The following is a 15,224-nucleotide window of genomic DNA, read 5'->3' on the forward strand; positions in this document are numbered from 1 at the left end:
AAACCAGAGACCAGATCAAATAGCAGAGACCAGAGACCAGACCAGAGACCAGATCAGAGACCAGATCAGAGAGCAGAGACCAGAGACTCATGGTGTCTGACAGCCAGCATTGTCCCACAGGAACATAAAGAACGAAAGCAAAAGCAGAAACTTGACAGAGAGCCAGAGGAGAACAGAGAGTCATGCGGAAGTGTCAGCACACAGCGCCGTGCAGTGTGTGTGTGTGTGTGTGTGTGTGTGTGTGTGTGTGTCACACTTCGAAGCTCCTCAACAGTAAGAGAACTGAGCTTTCGAAAAGATGATGAAAAATGAAAGTCTGATTTGAGTGAATTATGAGAGTAAAAATAAGAAGGATACGGAATGAAACATTCCTCAAACTCTCCCGCGTCTCATCATCATCTCCTCTTTACAACGATTAAGAATAAAGGAACGACTTTCCCTTTTCAAATAATTTTTTCTCAACTGAAACTGAAAATTCTTCAATAATGTATGAAAGTAAAACTGTTACTGCAGTGAGATTACTTCTATTAATGCTCCTTCAATCATGTAATAACTTAATTCATCACTGTCCCAAATATTCTCCTGATAACGGATCAGATTTTCACTGTCCAGCCGTCAGGTTCTGTTTTTAGGAGTGTTTACATCCAAAATATCCTGATGAGGATGTGTGAGAGGAGGCAGGGTCACTAAGCTATCTGCTGCAGAGCCACGCAGCATGCAGCCAACAGAACAGGAAGAGGAAGCATGCATGTTTCCTGTTCACACACCCCACACACACACACACACACACACACACACACACACAGGCCTGAGTAGAAAATAATGAAAGGTCACCTTGTTGTCCTGTAAACAGCACAGACAGCCGGTGTTAGTCACAGACGGGTCAGGACATCAGCCTCAGCATTATTCAAATTTTCATATTAAAAAATAATCAAGACAAGAGGAAGCAGGTCAGAAGAACAACTTGAAATCTGCCTGTAATTATTTTTCAGTCCAGGACATCCAGCTCCTGTCTCACTCTTTGTTTACGACCGTTTCACCTGATTTCCCACAAATGTTCCCTTTTCTCCCCCATCTTACAAATCAACAAGCGAAATGAAGACGATTAATTAGTCCCTGAGAGACGCGCCACTCCTCTGCTTTAATTGTTTCAGCCATGATTAAAGCGGCAGCGCTGAGCTGCCGCTGCTGGTTTTACTGGATGTGGTCTGGATGGAGCGCTTCTGCTTCCTGCTCTGAACTGGGAGCCAAGTGGAGCTGAGGATGATGAGGATGATGAAGGTGAAGGTTACCTCGGGACTCTTGCGGTTCAGCATGATCTGTTTGTCTGAGTCTTTGCTGGCGAAGTATCTGGTGCACCCCCGGTTCAGGTACTGAAACAGAGAGAGCAGCTCCGTCATGAAGGAACACTGCCATCGCTCCTCAGGATGCTCCCGCTGTCTGCTGACTCCGGCTGACTCGGAGTGACTCGGAGTGACTCGGAGTGACTCGGAGTGACTCAGAGTGACTCCGAGTGACTCCGGCTGACTCAGAGTTACTTGGAGTGACTCCGGCTGACTCCGGCTGACTTGGAGTGACTCCGGCTGACTCGGAGTGACTCCGGCTGACTCGGAGTGACTCGGAGTGACTCGGAGTGACTCCAGCTGAATCGGAGTGAGTCGGAGTGACACGGAGTGAGTCGGAGTGACTCGGAGTGACTCGGCGTGACTCGGGGTGACTTGGAGTGACTCGGGGTGACTTTGGCTGACTTGGGGTGACTCGGGGTGAACAGTGTGACGTAAACATCTGGAGCAGCGGCTCCAGCTGCTGTTTGTCTAATAATAATAATAATAATAATAATAATAATAATAATAATAATAATAATAATAATACATTTTATGTATAATGCACTTTCCATTTCAAACAGAAATCTCAAAGTGCCACATACAGTGCCTCTAACAGCTTTACTTTGTGGAGCGACTTGAAGCTTCTGAGCTCGGGAACAGAGAAGTGAAGCAGACAGATCTGAGCGGAGCTCCTGGCTGAGGGGAAAGGTGAGGACCCCCCTGGACTGACCCTGAAGCTGTCTGGGGAGTCCAGGTGCAGGGTCTTCTTCAGGTCCTCGGACGCTCCGGCGCAGAGCCGGTAGAAGATGTGGTAGTTCCTCTCCTCGTTGCTCTGCATGCAGATCCTGGACTTCTCCAGCAGGTAGTGGGAGACGAATCCTCCCACCACGGCGTTCTGGAGAGTCCAGCAGAGAACCCAGAGATCAGTTCCGGTCCTCAGACAGCCAGCCCTGCACCGGGGTCTCACCTTCTCATTGAAGTGGATTTCAACAAACTTCCCAAAGCGACTGCTGTTGTTATTCCGGACTGTTTTCGCATTTCCAAACGCCTCGAGAAGTGGGTTTGCTTGAAGAAGAGAGCAAACAGAAGCATGAAGGGTTGATCAGTCCAGTAACAGCACACCCTGGTTTTAACTCCACCTCTTACCTTCTACGATTCTCTCGTCAATGTCTTGACCACTCCCGTAGGTCGTCGTCAGATATCTGCAGGAATAACCTCAAATCACCATAAAGGAGACGAACTTCATCCGAAACAGATGTCTGTTCAGGAAACTTATTAGTGACTTTCCACCAATCTAAATTCATCTGAAGTAAAACACAACTAACCCTCCAAATGACAAACACACACAGTACAAATACAAACGTACCGAAACTCTTCTTGTGCTGCATTCATTAGGTTTCAGCTGTTTCTGTCACTGAGTTATCAGTTTCTACCTTCTTTTTCAGCATTTCCAGACAATTTCAGCTCTTCTTTAAGCAGTTTTGTGGTTTTTTTACCCCATTTTTAGTCTTTGTTTCAGTAGAAATCGTTGTGAATCGGATTTTTAAAACCTCTTTCAGCGGTTTTTCCCGATGTATTACAGTGTGAGATATTTCTTCTAAGTCTAATCATTTGAGTTGTGCCTTCTTTGAAATTAATATTCAGCCGGTCTTATTCTGAACACCTCTAAGATGAAGGAGTTGATCATTGACTTTGGCAGGAAGCCCTCTCATCAACCTGTCATCATCGACGGAGAGAGTATTGAGGTTGTTCACACCTATAAATACTTGGGTGTGCACCTTGACCACAAACTGGACTGGTCGGAGCAGGCCCGGGTTCTGTATAAGAAAGGACAGAGCAGGCTGTTTTTCCTGAGGAGACTTAAATCCTCTGACCTGTGTGGTGACATGCTGTACATTTTCTACCAGTCTGTTGTTGCAGGTGCTGTTTTCTTTGGGGTTGTCTGTTGGGGTGGCAGTATGACAAAAAGAGACAGCAGTCGGCTGGACAGACTGATCAGGAGGTGTGTGTCTGTGATGGGGAGGAAGGTGGACTCTGTTGGGGCAGTCTTGGAGAGGAGGATGAGGCTCTAATGCAGAGTATCTTGAGGAACCCCAAACATCCACTGCACCACAGTCGCAGCTCAAAAAAGTGAGCGGAGTAACAGGCTGCTGTCATTGCGCTGCAGAACTGAGGCTTCAAGAGGTCGTTCATCCCCTCAGCAATCAGGCTGTTCAACAGATGTGCCTGAGCCAAACTAAGTACAGTACGAGCATTTTTATTGTACTATTGTTATTTATTACTTGCGTGTGAATGATTTGTGTGCAGCTGGACACCTGAATTTCTCCCTTGGGAGATTAATAAAGTTTTTATCTATCTATTTATCTATCTATCTTAACTACCTTCTGAAAATGACTTTGTATAAGTAAATTAAATGAATATAAGATGAAATATTTCTTTACACAGCATTTAGTGAAAGCTTAACGGAGCTGAAGGGCCACGAGCCACATGTGGGTCTAGAGCCTCAGGTTGAACACCTCTGGACTGGTTTAGCAGAAACCTCGTACCTGAGAACAAACTTGGTGTTTTCAGTCTTTCCAGCTCCAGATTCACCAGAAACGATGATGGACTGACTCATCTTCAACACCTTCATGTCTCTGTAGGCTTTGTCCGCTGAAAGATGGAGTGATACAGTGAAAGATGGAGTGAGACCGGTGAATGACAGAGTGAAACACGTGAAAGATGGAGTGCGGCAGGTAAAAGATGGAGTGAGACCAGTGAATGACAGAGTGAGATGGTGAAAGGTGGAGTGAGACATGTGATAGAGGGAGTGAGACGGTGAAAAGTGGAGTGAGACCGGTGATAAAAGGAGTTAGACGGTGAAAAATGGAGTGATACTGGTGAAAGATGGGGTGAGACGGGCGAATGACAGAGTGAGACGGGTGAAAGATTGAGTGAGCCAGGAGAGAGATGGAGTGATATGGGTGAAAGATGGAGTGAGACGGGTAAAAGATGGAGTGAGACGGGTGGAAGATGGAGTGTGACAAGTAAAAATGGAGTGAGACGGGCAGAATATGAAGTGAGACGGGTGAAAGATGGAGTGAGATAGGTGAGAGATGGAGTGAGACAGGCAGAAGATGAAGTGAGACGGGTGAAAGATGGAGTGAGATGAGTGGAAGATGGAGTGAGATGAGTGGAAGATGGAGTGTGACAGGTGAAAGATGGAGTAAGATGAGTGGAAGATGAAGTGAGATGGGTGAATGATGGAGAGTGACAGGTGAAAGATAGAGTGAGATTGGTGAAAAATGGAGTGAGACAGATGAAGGATGGAGTGATACAGGTGAGAGATGGAGAGAGAGGGATAATGGAAGTTTGTTTGTTTTTCCCGTTTTGGGATTTCCCAGTCAGAAGTGGAATGTTGGGACGCTACACCGACCGGATCACAGCTTTTCACTGAAACTTTCTGATTTTTCTAAGTCTTCCACAAAATCAGGAATCAGGAACGGCGGTCATAAGAAATCCAGTGACGTCCCGGAGGCGCTGTGGTCCCTCAGCTGTGTGAGGCTGGACCAGCGTCCTCTGGCGCCGGCGGTCCTCACCGATGGCGTAGACGTGCGGCGGCAGCGTGCCCAGAGACCGGCCCTGGTACGAGCGGATGGCGTCGGGCCCGTACAGCTTGGGGATGTCGAAGTAAGGGTTGACGGCGATCAGGATGTTCGCCACGTACGTCTGCGACAGAGAGGACGAATGTTAAATGAGACAGGAGGAGAGAGTCCACACACAGAGGTCCTCCAGCCGTCTCTGAGGGGTCCGGACCGGGGTCCAGGCTCCAGGAGGCTGGGCTGAAGCAGAACCGGCAGCAGGAGTGTGTCCAGAGGGAGCGAAGGGAACCTACGTAGATGTGGTCTTTGTTGTACCGCACTCGGACGTTGTTGAGAAGAGTGGCTTCGTTCAAGTACATGAGGGAACCTGAAGAACACGGAGACACCAAGTCTGACTTTTCAAGTTTTCAATCAAGAAAACAGCTGAAGCTTCTTGTTTTGTTCCAATTGTCAACTTTTTTTTAATTTACTTAATTAAAAGTGTTCAGAATGAACGGATGTAGACGTATTGCAGTGAAAACTCACAGTTGTCATCCACATGCTTGTTGACGTCGTCCTCTGCAGGGAAGACCTGGCTCATCGGGGCGAGGAAGGTCTAAACATCCACCAAACATTTTCATTTTCACTCAGCCAAGAGAAGAACTCAGAGTTTCTCAGTATAAACCAGAGAAGAAGAGCGAACAGACACCACATATTCATCATGCCTGCAGATTTCAGGAGGAATCAGTTCCTGATGTCCTCACTGAGTCTGAGTTCATGGAAATAAAGTCTGAAAGGACTGTGGCGGCGGCGGCGAGGGGAACAAGGGGAGACCTGGCAGGACCATGAATAATTTGGTGGGAGAGCAACAGGATCTGAACACCTGAGTGAGGACGATCTAACAGAAGATCTGAGCAGCTTTAATCCTGATAGAGAAGGTTTCATTCCAGACCGTGTGAACTGCCGCCGTGCCCTGAAGCCTGCTTTATGAGGCCAGAGCGCCTGGGAGCACAGAACCGGTCTGTGACTGAAGCAGCATGTTGGCACAAAGACCTGCTGATCGTCCACAATGACAGCCGTGTGAGAAATGTTCCCTGATGAAAGTGGTGGAGACAGGAGGGGGGTGGGGGTGGGGTGGGGGTGGTAGTGGGGTGGGGGGGTTGGGGGTCTGGACCGGCACTTCACAGGACCGAGGCACTAATGAGCTCCGCAGCAGGAAACACTGAACGCCTCCGTGAGCCTTTTGTTTCTTCACCGGACAGTTTGTGTCCTGCTGAAAGGCCTCTGATGATCATCACTCAGGGCTCAACCAGGGTCCAAACACCCCCCTGTCCAGTCTCTGAACCCAAATCCAGACCAGGCTCTGTTTTTAGGCTTCTTGTGTCTGGATTAATCAAGTTTCACATTGTTTGATCGGCTCTATTGAAACTGCGAGTGTGAGCTGCAGAGCACCCCATGAAACCCCACCAGAACCCCCTCAGAGCACCCCATGAAGCCCTACCGGAACCCCCTCAGAGCACCCCATGAAGCCCTACCGGAACCCCCTCAGAGCACCCCATGAAACCCCACCAGAACCCCCTCAGAGAGCCCCATGAAGCCCCACCAGAACCCCCTCAGAGAGCCCTATGAAACCCCACCAGAACCCCCTCAGAGCACCCCATGAAACCCCACCAGAACCCCCTCAGAGCACCCCATGAAGCCCTACCGGAACCCCCTCAGAGCACCCCATGAAGCCCTACCGGAACCCCCTCAGAGCACCCCATGAAGCCCTACCGCAACCCCCTCAGAGCACCCCATGAAGCCTCACCAGAACCCCCTCAGAGAGCCCCATGAAGCCCCACCAGAACCCCCTCAGAGAGCCCTATGAAACCCCACCAGAACCCCCTCAGAGCACCCCATGAAACCCCACCAGAACCCCCTCAGAGCACCCCATGAAACCCCACCAGAACCCCCTCAGAGCACCCCATGAAACCCCACCAGAACCCCCTCAGAGCACCCCATGAAGCCCCACCAGAACCCCCTCAGAGAGCCCTATGAAACCCCACCGGAACCCCCTCAGAGAGCCCTATGAAACCCCACCGGAACCCCCTCAGAGCACCCCATGAAACCCCACCAGAACCCCGTCAGAGCCCCGTGAAGCCCCACCAGAACCCCCTCAGAGCCCCACCCTCTCAGAGTAACCCCACCAGAACCTGAGAAACCCCCCGCCTCCAAGAGCCCTGTTCAGAGTCCCACCAGAACCCCCCCAAAAGCCCCCAAAGAACCCTGTGAAAACCACCCCTCAGAACCCCCAATAAAAGCCTCCCTCTGACCCCTCTGGTGGTGTTCTCTGAACCAACAGAGGGAAAATGTTCCTGCTGTGTGTTCCTGGTGTTCCGGGTCCTGCCGGGTCCTGCCGGGTCCTGCCGGGTCCTGCCGGGTCCTCCCGGCGGGCCGGGCCCGGCTGTAAACAGGGCTCAGGTGAACAGGTGGAGCCGTGGGCTCTAATGAGACGCCGTCCTCCGGGCAGCGCCGTCAGCACACCTGCTGCTGCTCATTTATTCATGGCTGATCAGGTTTCCTCCTCACGCCTCGCCCTCACGCCGTCGCCAGGGAAACGCTCCAAACCACTCTGTCACTCTGGCTCTCTGTGTGTGTGTGTGTGTGTGTGTGTGTGTGTGTGTGTGTGTGTGTGTGTGTGTGTGTGTGTGTGCGTGTGTTTGTGTGTGTGTGTGCGTCCCACCTTGCCCCTCTGGTTCAGAGGTTCGATGCTGAGTGTTTCAGCTCCGATGTCGGCGATGGTTCCCAGCTGGAAGCCCTCCGTGGGGTGCGGCGCCCACACCGGCTTCCCGTCGTCCATGTTCAGTTCCAGTCGGCACACACACCTGAGAGGAGAGCATGGATGACAGGAACACACACACCTGAGAGGAGAGCATGGATGACAGGAACACACACACACCGTGAGAACCAGAGAGATGCAAAGCAGCACTGACAATTTTGCATGTTTTGTGTGACTTCAGACAGACGGCACCTGTTCTCCGTGTGTGTGTGTGTGTGTGTGTGTGTGTGTGTGTGTGTGTGTGTGTGTGTGTGTGTGTGTGTGTGCATGCAGAATGAGGACGCCGTATCAGTGATTGAGTATCGGTGGTTGGTCGGGTGACGGTTCCCGCTCCGAGTCGTCAGCTGATCTGCTTTAGAGGATTTCCTCCTCCTTCCAGGACGACAGCACCTGAAGTGACCCGACGCCGAGCTCCAGCAGGGCGTCACACTGAACACGCCGTGACAGCCAGACCCCCAGAGGCCCGTCACCGAGTCCAGAACACCAGAACAGTCTTCCTGACGCGGGTTCTCCTGAGAACCGGCTCTGTTCCTGTGTCTTCCTGCCGAGCAGAGGCGGACACGTCTCTGGAGCAGCGGTTTGAACCCGTCCTCTGTCCGTAACGATCACCGTGGTGCCGCCCGGGGTTGACCCCACAGCCACACAGCTCCGGACGGGAAAAGTGCTGAGGCTACCGAGGAGGATCCAACAGGCTTTGGGGATTGAGGTCGAAGGTCAGAGCGGATGTGATGGAAGCTGCTGATGGACCGGTTGAAGCAGGATTAAAGTTCAGCAGGTGCGCTGACTCAGCACTGACCGCCGCTCTCCTCGCCGCCGCACGCAAACCGCCGCTGATCCCTGCTGATCGGGGGACGTCTGCCAGAGGGAGCCACCGGCGCCGCTTTTTAAAAGTTCCCACTCTGGTCCTACTGGAGGCGTCCCGCCTCGGACCACAGATAGACCCATACCTGAGAAACAGATCCAGGAAGACCCAGGAAGACCCAGGAAGACCCAGGAAGACCCAGGAAGACCCAGGAAGACCCAGGAAGGCTTCGGATCCAGAAAGAATTCAGATCCAGAAAAACTTGAGATCCAGGAAGACAATTCTGGGCTGGTTTTCTATATGTCACTGTCCAGAAGAGAGATCGGATGATTAGACGGTCTGAAATCAGTCGATATTTAATTTTAAATAGAGCGTAAGAGTTCCCGTGGTCAGGGGGCGTGGCAGGCCTGCTGTAGAGGGACTGACTGGTCCTTTCAGGACACTTATTGAGTGGAACTTTGTTCTCGTCCACGTTTAGATTAAGTTCTCCTCTAACTGTTATTTTCTACAGTTACTCAGGTGGTTGACTTGTTTTAAACTCCATCTGAGACCCAATACCAGTGAGTCCTCACTCTCAGTCAGCCCCGCCCCTCGTTACCGTCCAGCCCCGCCCTCTTGCTGTCGTTTTTCATCTCTGGCTCCAAAAAATCCAAGATGGCGGCCTCCAACTTGAACCAGCGGGTGAACCGACCGTTTTATTACACAGTCTGTGTTTACCACCGCCTAAACACTGGAGGAAACCACAGCACCCCGGGGGAACATGCAAACTCCACACAGAGACACCCGGGCTCAAACCCACAGCCCCGTCACAGTGAGGCCGGAGTGCGAACCACTACACCCCCCTGCCGCGCTGCCAGCCAGCCCTCAGGAGCAACTTTGACTCTGCAGCCTGAAATCCTCTTAGTGTTTGACCCTAATCCAGATCTGAGCCTGGCCAATAACATCACACACACACACACACACACACACACACACACACACACACACACACACAGGACATGGCCGCTTGTTTCCTGCTTCTTGTTTCCTGTCAAACAAACATGGAAAAAGGCTGGAGCAGGATTCAGGAGAGGCTGAAGCAGGAGAAGAGAGAAGAGAGAAGAGAGAAGAGAGGGAGGAGGGAGGAGGGAGGCTGAAGCAAGGCTGTCTGGCAGAAAAGACTCCGAACAAGAGGACCACGAGAATTCTGATGAACTTTAAGAAGTTTGTTCTGAGATCCTTAATAAAAAATAAAATGAATGTAGGAGAAAGAAAAGACTCAAATAAAACAAAAAAGAAGCAGCTGCAGCTGCCCCGCAGTCAGACCGCAGCTTCCTCCAGCAGGGATCTCCAGCAGAGTCCAAACGAGGCTGTACAAGTGTCAAGGTTGGCTGACTCACGGTGTGTTTCCTTCAGACGGTGAAAGGTGGGCTCAGGACGCACAGATCCAGCTCCTCCAGGCCGGGACGCACAGACCGAACCCCGGGACGCACCGACCCAGCTCCTCCGGGACAGGACGCACCGCTACAGCCTCTTCCAGGACGCACAGCTCCAACTTCCTTCCCAGGCCGGGACGCACAGTGCCAGCCTCAGGACGCACAGCTCCGGTCTTTTCCAGGACAGGACGCACAACACGCCTCCGCGACGCTCAGCGCGCGCACCGGTGAGCACGGCTGACGTCAGCTGGACGTGCGCTGAGGTGTTGCTCGTGAGAGCCAGCGTCAGGTGAATGAGGAGCTTAGTGCGTCCTGCGCATTACGCACGGCGGGGCTCTGTAGGAACACCGGGTCTCTGCTGAGTCGTGTTCGTCAGTTAGCTGGACCTGGAGGCGCGCGGAGGACACCTGCTGCTTCAGTGGCCGCCGAGAAAAGGCTGCACGCGCTGCCTTCTGGGCCATGAATAATAGACAGGCTGGTAATCCAAAACTTTTAGGGGGATTTTTGAAGGAGACATCCAATCCCCCGCTGAAACACAGGCCGCCTCCGGGTGTGTGAATCCAGCGAGGACATCTGATGCTGCTGCATGGAGCTCATCACTGATGCTGACTGCATGTAAACACACAGGTGACAATCTGAGACAAAACATCAAGGCCTTGGTCATATCTGCAGGTATACTTATGCATGTATTATACAAGTTACAATTATTTATTTATATGTTCATAAACGTTATTGATTATAATTCTGTAAAAGTGGAAAGAAATGACAGCGTTATACTTGGTGCTACATAAATAAAGCAGAATTGAAGTGACTATTATTTCTAAACATTTAACATAAACATTCACAATATATGACAGGGTGTCAAACATGTGGTCCGTGGGCCACAGCCGCACATAGGGTTTCAGCCCCAGCCGGTCCTGTAGGGGCCAGGCCAGGTCCACCTGCAGGGGGCGACACAAACAAAATCACCCTCTTTATGATTACATTAAAATCAGTTATTACTGTCAACTATTAGTCACTAATAACTAATATAAATGCTTACATCGATTTAAATGCCAAGAATTCTCCAGGTAACATTACTACACAAGATAATACCAAATAAGTATATATGTAGAATAAGTATATATAACTTTGTTGTTATTGAATTATGTAAATGTGAGCAAACTGTGCTGATTTAACATGTTTGGTGATGATTGTTGTATCTACAATTCATGAATGTTATTTATTCTTCATGAACTGGCCGTTTGTCCCGCTTTCTCTTGTATTTGCTTCTAATTTGTTAAGCATGTAAATTTGGTGCCATGTTGTCTGCAGGCTAGAGAGCAGGCTGTGTCAGTGTATGGACATGTCCCATGGAGGCTCAACCTCTGGCTCCACGGCCCGGGCCCCGCTCTGCTCTCAGGACCGGCCCTGGACTCCGGCGGGTCCTGACAGGTCGAGGAAAAGTGTTTTATTGGGAACATTCCGGATGTGCAGGTGTTTTTAGCTCCCGCTCTAACTCCATTCAACTGAAGAGAGCTGGACACGTGAGGAGCGTCTCCTGGATGGTTATGTGGACAGTGGCGCCCTCATGTGGCTGGAATACAGTATTACATGTGAAGGGGAGCAGAGCAGATCCTGAGGGTCGTGGAGTAAAACACTTCCCTGGATGCTGCAGAACGAGAACACAAGAAAAATAAAAAGAAATATGCCAAAATAATGTGACAAAGTTCATTTCTAAACTCTTAACTTCAGATATTCTAGTAAAAACTGAACAACCTGGACGACTCCGAGGCTCGGTGAGCGTTTAGGAAGGTCTAGGAAATGTTTGTACTTTTAATGATGAGTAAATAAATCATTTCTTCTTTCGTGGACCGGTTCCAGGCTCCAGTTGTCCTGGTGTCCAGCGGGGACAGCAGGACAGCATTCTGATGTTCCCACAGTGGATCTTCATGCTCTGATCTGTGGACGTCAATCGTCCAGATGTCGGAGACGGTCTGAGGACGTCTGACGTTTTCAGACCGAACAGCCCAGATGAAGGCAGACTCCTGCTGCTCGGTGGTGATGAGACATGTGGACATGTGGACATGTGGACATGTGGACATGTGGACTCGTGTCCATGTGGACTCGTGTCCATGGCTCCAGCTCTGCTGTGATGATCAGATCCTGTCTTGAAGCTGCTGCAGTCTTTCTGTTCGTCCCCCGTTCCCCCCCCCCCCGGATGTCCTTCCCAGCTAATGATGTGTGAGGCCCCGTCCGGACTTTATCTGAGGACTGTTTATAAGAGAGGCGTCCTGCGGGGGACGTGCTCTGTCCTGCCAGAGTTCCGCCGCCGCCGAGCTTCCCTCGCCGCTCCGCCGCCGAGCTTCTGTCTGGACAGACTGCAGGTAGGACGTCCGTCTCTCCGGGCCGGGGGGGGGACAGCGGTTCGCTCAGGCTGTGTCTCCTGTGCAGCTGAAGGATGAGAGGACAGAGAGTGATCGTCCCCGTCGTCCTCATGTCCGCCCTGGTGAGTCTCCTGCCGGGACAGACGGCGTCGGGACAGCAGCTCACCGAGGAGACGTGCACGGTTCAGATCCTGGTCCCCGGGCTCAAAGGTACCGGCGCCGGGGAGGGAGGGGACGGGTGAGACAACCAGCTGCTGTGAGCCGAGTGAGACGAGTCCCCTGCTGTGTCCACAGGAGAACCCGGAGAGAAGGGAGAGAAGGGAGCGCCGGGCAGGCCGGGACGAGTGGGACCCGCAGGACAGACCGGTGAAGCCTTCACTGCCTTTCATCTGCCTTTGATTTCTCCTGTAGAAAACCTGAAATGAGTGTAGTGTGAGGAGTAGACCCCCCCCCCCCCCCCCCCCCCCCCCCCCAGGCTGACCCCTTTGGGGGGCAGGGAGCACATAGCTCAGCTGATAACCAGCTTTTCCATCATTAGCGGCGTCCAGAGCCGTCAGTGTTTACATTCAGCTGAGGAAGACTCCGGTCTGTTAATGAGCAGCTTAAAGGAATACTCCATAGATTTTGGACCCACGCCCTGTCCCCATCATTTACACAGTGAGACAAGCTCATAAATACCTTTTTTTGTGTCTGCGCGTCCAGTGGCTGGATCCCAGCTGTTAGCATCATCGTTAGCTTAGCTCAACTGCTGGAGGTGAAGAGGAGACAGAGCCGGACTGACGAAAGTGGACAAAATCCTCCTTCCAGTGGTCCAGGGGACGGCCTGCGCATGCGCAGTGCTCCGTGGAAGGAGGACAGCGGTAGCAGCCATAGACTCAGCCGCTGAGCTCCGGTATATCCTTCCTCGGAGCACTGCCATGCGCAGATCTGTGTGTATCACGGCTCTGAGACGTCCTCGGGGACGGCTCTGAGACGTCCTCGGGGACGGCTCTGAGACGTCCTCGGGGGACGGCTCTGAGACGTCCTCGGGGGACGGCTCTGAGACATCCTCGGGGGACGGCTCTGAGACGTCCTCGGGGACGGCTCTGAGACCCTCAGTTCTGTGTCCTCAGGACCGGCTGGACCCAAAGGACAGAAAGGCATCATGGGACGGCACGGGAAGGTCGGCCCCGCCGGGATCAAAGGTCCGAACACCAGCAGACCGAACCGCCCTGATTGTAACCTTTGACCTTTAACTGATCCGTCCTCATGGTTCTGTGTCAGGGGTCAAAGGAGACGTGGGTGACCCGGGACCACAGGGCCCCAACGGAGAGCCAGGTGAGTGACTGTCTGGCTGGTGAACCTGCTGTAGGGCGCAAAGACCTGAGATCAGCTGATCAGACCACCTGTGGTGAGTCCGAAAGACCGGAGAGACCAGGGACCAAAGAACCAGTGCTGCAGAGACCCGGTTCCTTATAGAGGTCTGGAGGTCTAGAGACCTGGTTCCTTATAGAGGTCTGGAGGTCTAGAGACCTGGTTCCTTATAGAGGTCTGGAGGTCTAGAGACCTGGTTCTTTATAGAGGTCTGGAGGTCTAGAGACCTGGTTCTTTATAGAGGTCTGGAGGTCTACAGGACTGGGATTCAGGATAACAGTATTGGGACTCGCCACATGTGACCTGCTCACCTGAACCAGGTTGACCCCAGGCGGAGGCGGGTCCAGAGAGGGGTGGCGGACCTCGTGGGGAGGGGTGCTGATGGTCCAGGTCTTCCTCCCAGGAGTCCCCTGTGAGTGCACCCCGATGAGGAAGCTGATTGGAGAGATGGACAACGTGGTGTCTCAGCTGTCCTCCGAACTGAAATTCATCAAGAACGGTAAGACGTCAGCGTCCAGAAAGCCCCTGTAGAATGCTGGTCCTGGACTCGGTCCCTGTGAATGTGTCGATGTCGCTGTGAGATTTATAGAAATCCAAGTGCTCATTTTTCAGCCCTGCCCTCCCCTGCAGCTGTTGCTGGCATAACAGAGACAGACAGTAGAATCTATCTGTTGGTGAAGGAAGAGAAGCGCTACTCCGACGCCCAGGCCCACTGCCAGGCCAGGGGGGGGCACCTGGCCATGCCCAAGGACGAGGGGGCCAACGCCGCCGTGGCGGCCTACATCAGCCGGGCCGGCCTCAGCAGGGTCTACATCGGCATCCACGACCTGGACCGCGAGGGCGTCTTCACGTACGTGGACCGCTCCCCCATGAGCACCTTCAGCAAGTGGAGGCGGGGGGAGCCCAACAACGCCTACGACGAGGAGGACTGCGCCGAGATGCTGTCCTCCGGGGAGTGGACGGACGTGGCGTGCCACCCCACCATGTTCTTCGTCTGTGAATTCGACAAGGACAGCGTCTGACGGGGGGGGGAGGGGGGGGCAGGAAGACGTCTTATTCACACGGTTCAGATGACGACAGGACCTCCAGACTCTGGACTTGTTCTACCTGCCTGAGCAGGAGCTGTTATGCTATGCTAGCTGATGCTAACTGTCCTCTGAGCTCTATCTGTAGCTAGCAGCCAAGACAGAAAGTTCTGCGGACTGGAAAGAAAAATAAACCCCAAGCGACCGATTCTGCTTCCTGCTGGATGCTTTTATTCACAGATGAGCACAGCGTGACAGCTGTTAGATCCACATCGCCTGCTCTGGGATGTCTTCTGTTCAATAAACTGCAAAGACAGATGTGGTGTGGACGTCTTCTTCACTGCCACAGTCAGACAGTCAGAGGTCTGAAGCTCCACATGTTGACGGGTTGGACCAGAAACAGCCGCCTCCATCCTGCCCTCTAGTGGTTTATGTTTGTTACAGCTGCACGTCTCCAGAGGAGTCCAGACCACAGGAAGCAACACCGCTCATCCTCACAAGGGTCGAAACACACGAGAACTCACAAAGTCCTCAGGGTGGCCTCTCGAGGGATAACTGAT

At 52.3% G+C, this 15,224-nt stretch overlaps 2 protein-coding genes across 5 annotated transcripts in view; one reads left to right on the forward strand and one right to left on the reverse strand.

The window, feature by feature from the left end:
• Positions 1 to 10,050, reverse strand: part of LOC115406718 (unconventional myosin-VI-like) — a 28,821-nt gene extending 18,771 nt beyond the window's left edge. The window contains exons 1-11 of the mRNA XM_030116919.1: positions 9,885 to 10,050; positions 7,608 to 7,749; positions 5,432 to 5,501; positions 5,200 to 5,273; positions 4,904 to 5,033; positions 3,872 to 3,977; positions 2,472 to 2,527; positions 2,293 to 2,390; positions 2,056 to 2,220; positions 1,293 to 1,373; positions 835 to 843 (exon numbers count right to left, since the gene is read on the reverse strand). Of these exons, the coding sequence (XP_029972779.1) occupies positions 835 to 843; positions 1,293 to 1,373; positions 2,056 to 2,220; positions 2,293 to 2,390; positions 2,472 to 2,527; positions 3,872 to 3,977; positions 4,904 to 5,033; positions 5,200 to 5,273; positions 5,432 to 5,501; positions 7,608 to 7,724 (906 nt within the window). The 5' untranslated portion in view covers positions 7,725 to 7,749; positions 9,885 to 10,050. The remainder of the gene's footprint in view (positions 1 to 834; positions 844 to 1,292; positions 1,374 to 2,055; positions 2,221 to 2,292; positions 2,391 to 2,471; positions 2,528 to 3,871; positions 3,978 to 4,903; positions 5,034 to 5,199; positions 5,274 to 5,431; positions 5,502 to 7,607; positions 7,750 to 9,884) is intronic.
• On the forward strand, positions 9,659 to 14,938 carry colec11 (collectin sub-family member 11). 4 transcript variants are annotated; one of them, XM_030116902.1, is made up of 8 exons: positions 9,659 to 11,698; positions 11,784 to 12,286; positions 12,354 to 12,496; positions 12,581 to 12,652; positions 13,399 to 13,470; positions 13,550 to 13,603; positions 14,043 to 14,138; positions 14,252 to 14,938. In XM_030116902.1, the coding sequence occupies exons 3-8, from the start codon at positions 12,361 to 12,363 to the stop codon at positions 14,659 to 14,661; spliced, it is 840 nt and encodes a 279-aa protein (XP_029972762.1). In that variant the 5' UTR covers positions 9,659 to 11,698; positions 11,784 to 12,286; positions 12,354 to 12,360; the 3' UTR covers positions 14,662 to 14,938. The 4 variants fall into 4 exon arrangements, with proteins under 4 accessions (XP_029972762.1, XP_029972761.1, XP_029972763.1 ...); XM_030116901.1 differs by having other exon boundaries at positions 9,659 to 10,592; positions 11,235 to 12,286; XM_030116903.1 differs by having other exon boundaries at positions 9,659 to 10,547; positions 11,235 to 12,286.
• Positions 14,939 to 15,224: the final 286 nt, after the last annotated feature.

This window comes from Salarias fasciatus, chromosome 19 (assembly GCF_902148845.1).
Source record: "Salarias fasciatus chromosome 19, fSalaFa1.1, whole genome shotgun sequence".
Classification (NCBI taxonomy): domain Eukaryota; kingdom Metazoa; phylum Chordata; class Actinopteri; order Blenniiformes; family Blenniidae; genus Salarias; species Salarias fasciatus.

What these genes read in the sequence shown, in the direction of transcription:
- colec11 (XM_030116902.1), top strand. Translation starts at nt 12,361, where the DNA reads ATGAGAGGACAGAGAGTGATCGTCCCCGTCGTCCTCATGTCCGCCCTG. An exon ending in GGGCCCCAACGGAGAGCCAG is followed by an intron (nt 13,604 to 14,042) that starts GTGAGTGACTGT and finishes TCTTCCTCCCAG; the next exon opens with GAGTCCCCTGTGAGTGCACC. An exon ending in ACTGAAATTCATCAAGAACG is followed by an intron (nt 14,139 to 14,251) that starts GTAAGACGTCAG and finishes CTCATTTTTCAG; the next exon opens with CCCTGCCCTCCCCTGCAGCT.